Genomic DNA, 12091 nt, shown 5'->3' with positions numbered 1-12091 from the left:
AGGACACTTATCCATGGGTTTAGATGCCACAAGAGTTGGCAAACAGAGGTTTCAAGACGGTCCTAATTCGTTGTCACGCTGTGCCTTGAAAATTCAATTGATGTGGATCTCTACTGTGAAGCTTTTTAAGTTGGCTTTGCTCTGTCAATTCAAACACAGGTGAGTGTCAAAACCCACTTTTTGTGCTCACCTTGGAGACCAAAAGAGTTAGACTAGTTCTTAGCTAAGGTGGTTTTCTATGCCCTTTATCAGCTCCATGCTAAAAAAGAGGACCCACAGAGCTGCTTGTGGGTCTAGGGATTTGTGAGCTCTGGTGACACAAGTCTTTGCAGCCTCTGCACGTTGCCACCATGACCCCACATGGGAGCACACGCAAAGCACTATTTTGGCTGTTCTCAAGTTTATATGTACAAGTGGTAATATAGAGGAGAGATTAAAATCTTTATCCAAAGCACTTTGGGGTGTAGATATCTACAAGTGTGGGTGGCAAGAAGGTTGAGTTTTTTTGGAGACTCTCCATCTGCTGTGCTAAGCAGCCATGTGTGGACTCCTGACCTGCTGCCAATATGAAATACAGCACAGCAAGCAGGAGGCACTTGAACGTGTCTGGTCCACCTGCACGTGCTGACAGCACAGAACAGAAATAACCAAGCTTTTACACCTGTAGTGTGTATAGAAACCTATTTCACAACAGCAGTGGGCTCTGAACACCCATCTGTGCAGTCAGCATTGCTTCACTAAGAAGTGGTGAAACTTAAGAAGGGAGTAAGGCATTCACTGCAGCCATTTGCTCATGGCTTAACAGAGCTATATCTGTTCCTATAAAAATTCAAGGAAAATTAGTCCCTCAGCTTGTTAACTCAGACTTGAATTATGAGTTGAATGAGATTATGCACCAAATCCCAGCAGCCTGTTTACGATTTTGTTATTTGTGTGTTTTCTGGGAAGTAATCAAAACAAATATCCTCTCCCTAATTCCAAGAATATCTTTAATGATTCATGCAAAGCTTATATGGGCATCTCCTCTTAATATTTTGAGCAACTCTGTCGAATGAAAGCACATATATAGAAGTGTGGGCCCAAACACCGAAATTCAGAATGCTTCTCAGCATGCCATGTAGCTGTAGAGCCTCTTTCATCAGGTGAAAGTAATGAAAGATTGCCGTGTGATTGCTAGCACCAGTCCCTGAGCTGAGAACATTTCTCTTTTAAGAATATGTAAGAACTTTTAACCAGGATTTACTTCCCTTTACCCTGTTCATGGTTTTTCTTTGGCTTCTGCAGTAGTAGTACTTGGTTTTTGCATCAAGTTTTTGTGGGTTTCCTTTCCATTAAAAATCCTGAAGTCTCTGAGCAACAGCAAGCAGAAGAAGGAAATACTGAACACACCAGAAGGCGCATGAGCTGAGGTAGGACAAGATTTGTCTACTTTCTCTGCTGTAGATAAAATGGTTGCAATGATTAAAATACAACCTACTTTTCTTTCTTATTATTTGCAGTTAGTGTATTATTTGCCAGAAGCAGTGATAGCTGACCAAACTTCTCCATGACAAAGCTGGTGTTGAGAAATTTTTTTGGCAGAAAAAAAGGGTAGATTTATGTAACTAGGATTGTTTGCCAGATGGAAGATAACAATGAAGTTGTGGATCTGATTAAGTGAGCCTTGTTTTTTGACTAGATGAAAAATACGCATTTGGCTTATGGCAAACTTCAAAAATAAAAGGTGTTAAATGTCAGACTCTTTTTTTTTTTTTTTTTTTTTTGTTATTGTGCATTTAGAAAGGTTAATAATATGCCATGCTTTGATGAATTTAGTGTTAATTCTAAATATTGCATTTTTTTTCATTTATTCTTGGTAATGCTGCTCCTGAAACACAAAGTGAATGTTTGCAAGAAAGCCAGTAGGAACTTTAAAAAGACATGAGAACTGTTTTTCTTGGAAGTACAGTGGCAAATGCAAGTGATCTCCTCCATAGCAGAGATATTATAATTGCCTTCCTATTTGGGTAATAAACAACAGACTCAGGTGTCTGGGATCCTCTTCAGACAAAGGGTTACTGTGATAGATGCAAAGACCATCTTTTTTCCTGGCACAGAAAAGGTTCTATATACTTACCACTTCACATAGCAAAGTAGTATATTTTGATGGAACAGCCTGACTTCCCCATTTAACTTTGCATATGAAGAATGTCTTGTTAAAATGAAGTTGTTTCGTCATTCCTCATGTTATAGTGAACCCAGTGTTTCAGAGCAGCAGATCTCAGATCAGCAGTTTAGAAACTGAAAGTGTATTTACATCTCCAGGCACAGTGGAGGTTTCGTATTTAGGCCTTTAGCAGCAGCACCTGTCCACCACACATCTTCAAAAGGACTGTGTCCTTCTGTCCAGGCATGGCACAGAAACTCATCCCATTCTCTGCTGAGATGCCATATGACTTGATTGACTGCCCTCTGCAAGAACTTGGGTAGCCCAGGGCTGCTGACTTCTTTACTTGCCTCTCTCTGCATGTTCTCTAACTCCATAATCTCCGTTTTCAGTGTAGAGACAAGACCTGCCCACTATGGGAATGCATAAAGGTTTTAATACAAGGTGACATCCTACTCTGTTCTCCATAGCCTTTTTGATGGTGCCCCTCATTTTGCTGACAATTTTGGTTGCTTCTGCTGCTGTAGCCAGTGCAGAACTGACTTCAGCAAATGGTCAATGATGCCAGTGCCAAGTGCCCTTTCCTGAATGCAACAGCCAGTTTAAAGTTCATATAATTAGGCACAATTTATTTTTCCCTAGCATGCATCACTTTACATTAAAATATACTGATTCTCATCTGTCACACTTCCAGCACCGCATCTGCCAGCCTGGAGAATTGTCATCTCCAGGCTGTTGATAGAGACATTGAATAAATCTAGTCTGAGTAGCAAACCCTAGAGGACTCCATTGCTGATTTATTGAGCCCTCACTTCACTTCCTACACTTCAGCCAGCTTTCAGCCCTCAAAAGAACGTGACTTCCAGCTCTGGCAACTTAGGTACTTAAGAAACCTTTGTTGCAGAGCTATGTCAAAGGCTTTGACAAATGCAACTCTATAAATGCACATGTATCATAGAATCATAGAATGGTTTGGGTGGGAAGGGTTCTTAGAGATCATCTCACTCCAAACCCCCTGCCAGGGACAGGGACACCTTCCACTGCACCATGTTGCCTAAAGCCCCATTCAACTTGGCCTTGAACACTTCCAGGGATTCCATTCCCCCTTGTCCTAGCTCTACATACCCTTGTGAAAAGTCCCTCTCAAGCTCTCTTGTAGGGCTCCTTTATGTACTGGAAGGCTGCTATAAGGTCTCTCTGGCATCTTCTCTTCTCCAGGATAAACAGCCCCAACTCTCTCAACCTGTCTTCACAGAAGATGTGCTCCAGCCCTCTGATCATCTTCATGGCCCTGCTCTGGGCCCCCTCCAGCAGGTCCATGAAGTTCTTATGTCGGGGTTTCAGAGCTGAACACAGTGCTCAGGTGGGGTCTCACAAGAGTGAAGTAGAGGGGAAAATCTCCCTTGGCCATATATGTACATCCAAATATATGTATGAAATTGCCACTGGGTGCCCTTCATCCGTTGTCATCACAGCCCTTCAGTGGGTAAGTGAACAGGATCTCCCTTTTCAGAAGACATGACTCTTTCTCAGCAGACTGGCATTTCAATGACCTCAGTGCCTTCATTCTTCATTACAGATGCCCCTAAAATGTCCCAGAGGAGGAAATAGTTCCCAGTGGTCACTGGTTCCCAGGACTGATGACCAGCTCATGGCCTTGAGCTGCCTTATCAAGCCTTTCTTGTAAATGAGAGCTGCACTGATGACACATCAGTCCCCTGGCACCGCGCCTGATTACAATGGTGGGTTATGTGCCTTGGCCATCAGTCTCACAGTTGAGATCCTTTGGGATACTGATATGAGTGCCATCTGGTCTCAATTATTGGCCTCCCACTTATCTGGTTGGTTTAATACTTCCTGCCCACATCTGTCAAGTGGAGCTGGCTCCTCTGACCTTTTTACTGCATCAGACATGAAAATATCCCAAGGTCTTTGGTTGGAAAGAGTGAATTCCCTGAGTTTTCCTGCTATGACCTTGTCCCTAAGAGATCTTTTGCCACCAAGCAATCCTGCCAGTTCCCAAGTGGTTTTCATCTTTCAGTAGCTTTACAAAACTTACTGTCAATCAGAACACCCTTTACCAGAAGCTCTTCACTATTTTTTTTCTTTAATGCTCCTAGTTTCCTCTCCACATTTAATCTGTCATGATACAGACTTTCCCATTCTCCCCATTTTGACAAGCCTTCTGCTTTCCAAATGGAGATCTTTTCCTTATAATAGTCTTGGTAACCATTTCACTGATAGACACTGGGCTCAGTATTTCTTAAAATACCTATTTCTTTTGGAATGTATGCTTGTTGAATTTTCTGTTTGTTTTCCTAAACAGCCCCGAAATTTATGTAGGCTTCTTTCTTTTAGGACTACTTCTCTATTCCACAATGCTGCTGAGCCCAGCTCTACTGTGATTAGCAGTACAAAACTCCCTCCACCAAAACCTGCTTGAACTAGGGCCTGTACAGCACTAAAGATCAAATGGCATCTTGTAGAGGTAGAATGCCAAGGTAGAATGGCATTTTTTTGCAGGACTAATTATTCAAGGAACCAGGAAGTTGTTGCATATGGACATCCCATCCCATTCTGCTGCAGCATTGCATCTTTATAAAGACACCCAAAGCCTCCTCCTGTTGCTACCTGCTTTCATCATCCTACCCTCGCTTAATGTTTTCTGGCAACTGTCATAATCATGATAAGGAGTTCAGTAGTGCACTCCTAGTACTATATTTTTATTATTAGAGTATATGATGTCTGCCTACAAGAACCCTGTTGTGCTTCTCTTTAGCCACAATATTTTTACACTGTTGCAAATAATGTAGTCCCTCATGCACAGTGCCACTCCTCCACCCGAGCATCCTACACTATCATTACCATAAAGCTGGTAGCATGGCAACACAGGCTTCTATTGATTATCCTCGCTCCTGCAGGTCTCTGAGGTTTCCCTTGCACCAGGGTTTTGGTTTCATGCCAAGCCTCACAGGTGCCCTGTCTCTTTTTCAGGTTTGAATCTGCATCAGTGCAGAATTACACGTAAGATTTGGTTTTCATCAGGCATTCAAGGTAGCATGTGCCAGTCTATTGGGCTTTGTGGGCAGTTGGATTTGCCTTCCCTAGTTATTGCAGTTGGATGTTTTTTCCCTCCTGGCCTTTTCAGAGGTGCACTGGATGTGTGTTCACTGCCCTCACAAGTGTTGTCAGTCCAGCCCTTTGCTCTCCTATGCCCCTCAGCTCCCCTGTTGCTTCTAATTAAACACTCCTCTGCAAACCTCTCAGTCTGCAGCACCAGCAGCCTGAATCTGCATCGGGTATGGTGTAGTCTCTCCTACCCATATTGCTTGCCTTTGTTCCCTCACTTCCTCACTTACCTAAATTTCTACTCTCTACTGCCTCATCCGTGCATTGCAGTACTGGGTCTGACTGAGCTTCTCTTGCCTCATAGCGGAGCCCCAAACATCACAGCCTTCATCCCTGGTACCCGCAAAGACTACAGCCACCACCAGCTCCTCTCTCACACCCCCAAATTATCTGCATAGGAACCTCAGAAGGTCAGTTCCTTGGGCAGATCTGCTCCTCCCCTGCTCCTGCTGAGCCACTCTTGCCTCAAGACAGCCAGCCCTGTCCCGCTGTGTCCCCACACACACACACCCTGGTGAGGTGGACATACATATCACACCCTGGGCAGCTTCACCTCTGCTGCTAGACTGCTACCTGCATCCTGAGCTTAAAATATGATGGGTTTGGGGCATTTTTATTAGTTTATTATCTCCTTCAATTAAACAAATATCCTCTTACATTTGCTCTATCAGCCCCCCACCTGTCTTGCACACCCATCCATTTGGTAAGGGCATAAAATTCACCTTAGGCAAGGAATGTCTTTCTGTTATCATCTTACCTTAAATTGAACTCAAGCCAGGCTAAGATAAAAGGCAAAATATATATTTGTAATAAATAAATGCAATTTATAATATATATGTAATTTGTTATGAAAGGTAAATATTTATTTATAAAATCCATACTAATCAAGCTGTAAATATTTTTTAAAGATTTCAAAGAGATGAAGAAAAGACAAAAACCCACCCAAACTCTAATCTACTTATGCAGCAATTATTTCAGAAAAGGCTCCCTTTTTCTTGCTCAGCTGATCTTCTCTTTCTCCTGCCAGGGAGGTTGTCAGAGCCTCAGGACATGTGTCAGCTGCTTTCATTTGATAGCTTCTGTCACTGAAACTCATATATAGAAAAAATCTCCTGTTAGAGAATTTCTATCACAGAAGTCTTTCAGTACCACTGAAGAGAGAATCCCATTTCAGTTTGTCCTTTCTCTCCTTTTTTTCTCAGAGGGCTGTTAGATCTTACTGTAAATCTTCCTTCTTTTGGGGGACCCAGAAAAGTCCTAAGTCCAGCCTGTCACTCTTAACCCATCCTGTTCATTCCTGACCCAGGATACCACCTGGACACTTTTGCTGAAAACAAATTTATTGCCTGCCCTTAGATAGGTTGTTTTTTCTGTATATCTAGGAGCCATTTCCTAACCTTAACTGGCTAATAACAGTTCCTGGATTCAAGAAGGGCTAAAATTCTCCCCTTATCCTCTGTGGCTGGTTGAGATAGTCCCATGTGAAATCTTTCACTTCACCTTCCTTTCTACTTTGATCTGTGTGTCAAAACACAGCTAACAGGAGTGTCTACATAGGAAAATGGCATGTGTCATTGTTGGCCCTTTGCTGAGGGCAGGCACCATGGTGCTTTAAGAGCTTTCAGATGACTGGTCTCCGGTTTCTTTCTCTTAGACATCCCATAACAGCTTGAAACTTGTGTTTGAATAATTTGGAGAGGAGTCTGAGAACTGATTTTCTTGCCAGGTTCAGGGATACTGAATTTTCTCAATTGCACATGCACTATTCTACTTTTAGTCTCAGTCTTTGGCCAGAAAGAGAATTGAGGAGCATTTATGCAGTTAGAGGACAGAATAGGTAGTTGTTACGTAGATACCCTCATATGAGGAGCCTGAGCAAAGTGCCTCAGCCCCTGTGCTTGTAGTGCTCTCCCCAGGGTGCAGGGACCCAAGGGCTTTTCATCAACTGAATTTTCATTGCCCCAATCCCATCCTTCATCAGATAGCATTGGGCACAAGCCATCACTCGTAGTGCTGAGCAGGGCTTGAAATTTATCCATGACTCCAAACTCATTTGACTCTTCTATCTCACAGCTTCCACACGCAACGGGAATGCTTCAACAGGTGGCAGATCCCTTTCCTAATATTTTCTTCTGTTTTGGAGTTTCTAAAAGCAAGGATGCTTGGACCACAGGAAAACACTGTCAGAAGGGCTCTTCTCTTTGCTGTACCTCAGGGTGCAATATTTGGGGGGGATCATATTCAATCTGGAGAAAAGCTGATCTTTGATCCCATACAGAAAACGTGTATATCAGATGGTTTTTCTGTAAAGAAAACCAAAACATTTAGAAGTCCTTTGATTGCAAAAGATTTGTTTTTAAGAAGAATATATTTTCTCTCTCCTCTGTGAGGAAAGAGGATCTCAAATGAGGAGGAGATTAACTTTAGGAGCATGGATATTGGGTCTCAGCAAAGCCCTCAGTCCAGGGCTTTGCTGATACCCAATATCCATGAAGTCTTCCTTGGGAGCCCAGCCTGAGGCAGTGCTTCCCATGCTTCCCATCTCAGTGGGGCTGGATGAAAGGTGCCTGCTGGGCACATCTGGTTGCTATATTGAGGGACTTGGACAGACTCTGAGATGCCACTCCGGAGATACCATGGGCTTTTCTGAGCATAGCTCAGGCTCCCACACCATGGCTTCAGTTTGCAAATTGGTTCCCATTTACAGCACAGTGGGAATACCACACTGGGTAGCTGGGCATTCAGAGCACCCAAATGTAAAGCCAAATTTACCCCCAGGGAGGCTCCATGTGTACAAACAAATTAGTTTCAAATTGTGAAGCCAGTGAGGTTCAGAATAAGAGATAGGGTGCAGTCATGTACCCTGGACATTATCACTCTCACTGGAGCAAATTAAAAGCTTCTTTTCCATGCATCTGGAAATACCACGTAGTTGTGGTTTTCAGGCTAAAAACCTCCACGCCCCATCTTTAGAATATGTTGGCAGATACAAAGAGGGAATTGCTTCCACTGTCAAACAAGAAGCAATACTGACACCTTCCTTTGAAAATACTACTAGCTGCAGGACAGCTGAGATAAGAAATCAAGAGATCAGAAAAGAAACAGACACTAATGAGAAAAAAAATTAATTTATTATTTAGAATGTTTTAGTGGTGAGTGGTTTTGATTTGATTGAATTATAGTCTCACAGGAGGAAAAATGCCACTCTCCGTGAACACAGCCCATTTTCTTAGAGGCCATTTTCATTAGGGCTGCAAATGTGCACTGCCCTGGAAGCTGCAGTTTGTGTAGATGACTGACTGCTGCAGAGCAGCTGAGCATAAAAGAGGTTAAGAGAGTGGTACATGAAGCAAAGGCCCCACAAAAAGAGACAGAAAGTCACCAGAAGCTAACAAAAAAGAAGAAATACTGTGTGAGGAGGAGGGAGTTAAAAAAGGAACCATGCATAATTAGCGCAGTGTTTGCCAGAGTTTAAGGTCAAAATGTCCTTAATTGATACATGTATCAAAATATGTCCGGTATTGCTCAGGAAATACTGCCAAAAACATACCAGAAAAATTTCCCTGCTTCCAAAAGACAAATTCAGTTCTTTTAGCTTTCCATCCTAATTTGAAATGCAGACTTAGCAGTGGGCAGTAATTTTTTTTCTGATCAGGTTTTGTTTCCATGCTAGGTGACTGGGGACTCAGAACCTCCCTGCCACAAAATGGCTGACAGCAAGTTGGCTTGTTTTGCACAGTGAAGATCAGAGACTTGTCATTAAAACACACAGATAGCACCTCTAAAATGTAGCACTTTTACAGGCTGAGACAACAACCAGCTGCTGTAATACTGAAACTCGTTAGAGCTTACTTGGGGCCTTGTGTCTTGAGATGTGTATTTACTAGGACATCACAAGTAATTACTCATTAATGAACCCTTACTTCCCACTGTTGTCTGCATCTTGCCATTTCTGCCCTCAGTGAAATAGTCTCACATAGCCAAACTCTCTGCCCAGCCCGTAACCCAGAACTCACACCACTTCTTTTCACTTTGGCAGAAAAATGGAGACGCTGGCTCAGACTACGAACATTTCCAAGGTGGCACTAGATGGCAACTTCACTAACAGCTCCTCCAACTGTACAGTTGACGGCTTCAAACAAGTAATTTATCCCATCATGTATCTCTTTATCTTCTTCCTGGGCACTGTTGGAAATGGCCTCTCCATTTATGTTTTCTTCCAGACTTCACGAAGGACCTCAGTAAACATTTACATGCAGAACTTGGCTATTTCAGACCTCATGTTTGTGAGCACTTTGCCCTTTCGGGCCACATATTTCCTCTTGGGATCACGTTGGATATTTGGTGATATTGTCTGCAGGATCATGACTTACACTTTGTACATGAATATGTACTGCAGCATTTATTTCCTCACTGTGCTCAGTGTGGTTCGTTTCATAGCCATCGTCCACCCGTTCAAACGCGGAAACGTGACCAACACGAAGTATGCCAGGATAATCTGCGCGGCCATATGGATCTTCGTGCTGGCAGCCGCCAGCCCTCTCTTAAACAAGGGAGTTGCTGGCTACAGCAACCCCATCAAATGCTTGGATCTCCACCCCTCCAGCACACACAGGCTCCTCATGATGAACTGCTTTGTCCTCGTCGTGGGCTTCATTCTGCCATTCTGCACAATTGTGTTCTGCTATGTCTTTGCCAGCAGAGCGCTGCTCAAGTCCAGGGCTCCGCAGAGCAAGAGGGCGATCTGTCACAAGAAGGCACTGTTAACCATTATCATCAGTCTCATCCTCTCCCTCATCTGTTTCCTGCCCTATCACATCCTGCGAACTGTCCACCTGATGTACAGCAGCTGCAGCCAGGCCAACCTGCACAAAGCGCTGGTGGTCACTCTCTGCCTCGCTGCCATGAACAGCTGCCTTGATCCCATCCTCTATTACTTTGCTGCTGAAAATTTCAAAGCAAAAATCAGAAGTCTGTGCTGCAAGTAGCTGGGGAAGAATTGCATAACAATATATGCGTGGTCCAGATGGGATAATTAGACTGGGCTCATACTATCCAAAGACAGGCTGTGTTCAGACAGTGCGATTCCCTACAGATTCACAGTAGCCTGCCAGTTCCCCTTGCAAACACTGGCAAAGGGGTTGCACATTAAAGAAATGTAAAGCATCAATGATGCTTTCTGCTGAGACTGACTTAAAAAGCAGGAAGAGAGGCAAACAGGACCTAGCACTGGCTCAGGCTGCTCGGAAGTCACTAACATTTCTAAATTTTCCACTCTGAGCCAGCCACAAAGGTATTCTGCTTAACATTTTCATGGGTTGTCAAGTGAGAGAATGATTTCAAGTAAGTGGCATCACCATGGAGTGTTGTGAGTAAGATGACTGCTGGCAGTGAGGGCAGGATGCAGGCGCCCAGAGCACTGGGCTGCATCCTGCAGCTCGTCAATTCCTTCAAGGTCATTGCAACGCTTTGTTTTTATGCCCAGTGTTGCCAGTGCTTTTCAGAAAGCTGAGGCTAAGCACTTCCTTTCCCATGCAGGGATCCAAAGACAAACTTTTAAAATTATTTTAGTCCAAACAGGTAGCTAGGGAGTGGTTTCCTCTGCACAGGTAAATCAGTCTGACAGCAAACTGCTGCCAAAGACATCTCCAATCCCTCATCTTCTGTCTCCTCTGAGGCAGAAACTGATCCCTTTTTTCACAGGATTAACTTCCAGTTGGTTTGAATTTCCTTACATCAAACATGAACGAATGCAACAAGAAAGCACTAACCCAGGTACAGGAAGAAAGATGGGCAACAGAGAAGCTGGAGGAGAGCTTTTTTAGAAAGCAATGGGAAGCTACTTCTATGTATACTTTGGAAAATTTCATCAAATGGCTGTGTTTTTAAGTCTCTGAATATTTTCTAAAATATGTTCTCTAAAAATCAGACCTAAGTGAAAACAGGCTCCAAACTCATTTTGACCATATTTAGATTTTGGTTTTAATTACCTCATCGTTTACTAAAAACAGACAAGAAGTTTAGTCATATTTTCCAAGAAAGCAGCCAGTCTTATAGGAAAACTAACAAAAATGCTGAAAGCCTTCCCTCACTGTGAAATTCAACCAAAGGAAGGTTTCTGCCTGTGAAGGTACTTCTCAATGCTCTGAACTTTTTATGGAGAAAGAACTTCACAAACTGAATGTTACTGCTCCCAAACAAAAATAACAGCAGCAAGCTATTTTTAGCTCTGTCTGAAATATGCAGAAAACAAATCATTGCTGGTCAGGTGGAAAAGTGCTTGGCAAATCACTGGGAAAGGCATATTTTTTTCTTGGCTATCTAAGAGTTATGTTCAATCTATTTCAGTCACTTGATGCTGCCTTTGATGTAAGCACAGAGTTTTATCAGAAGCCTTCACTAAAGTTCATGCTCCAAATCCTTATTTCAATAATGCATCAGCATACCTGAGAGCTGACCTAATGATACCATGTGAAGTCCTTGATCCCATGCTATTGATGAAAAAGGGAGTGTTAGCAGTGGTTTGCAATGGGAATATGATTGAGATGGTAATCTGTGCAGATATAGCAGGCACATAACTGGAAGGAAGGGGCAAACTCTTTTTCTGTGCTTTTCACCTGTCAGGAGCAGACCTGAGCATCAACAAGTGACAAGCTTGAAGCCTCTCATGAGATACCATACACTTCAAATACTGCAAGAGAATGCAAAAAATTAGCCACAGTGTATCCTCACCAACGTACTTCTGTCTGTATCTGTCCAATGCATCCGATTATCAGATAATTTTGCATTAAGAGGATATATGTATCTCACTTATGA

The 12091-nt window shown here is 43.0% G+C and overlaps 1 protein-coding gene across 1 annotated transcript; it reads left to right on the top strand.

Moving 5' to 3' along the window:
* Positions 1-1392: 1392 nt before the first annotated feature.
* On the top strand, positions 1393-10263 carry CYSLTR2 (cysteinyl leukotriene receptor 2; the record flags this gene model as incomplete). The annotated part of the gene is made up of 2 exons (XM_082277821.1): positions 1393-1409; positions 9315-10263. The coding sequence occupies exon 2, from the start codon at positions 9319-9321 to the stop codon at positions 10261-10263; it is 945 nt and encodes a 314-aa protein (XP_082133947.1). The 5' UTR covers positions 1393-1409; positions 9315-9318.
* Positions 10264-12091: the final 1828 nt, after the last annotated feature.

Source organism: Coloeus monedula, assembly GCF_965178545.1.
Source record: "Coloeus monedula genome assembly, chromosome: 3".
NCBI classification, from domain to species: Eukaryota; Metazoa; Chordata; class Aves; order Passeriformes; family Corvidae; genus Coloeus; species Coloeus monedula.
Note: the sequence above shows the minus strand (reverse complement) of the source record. Positions and strands in the feature narration are given on the sequence as shown.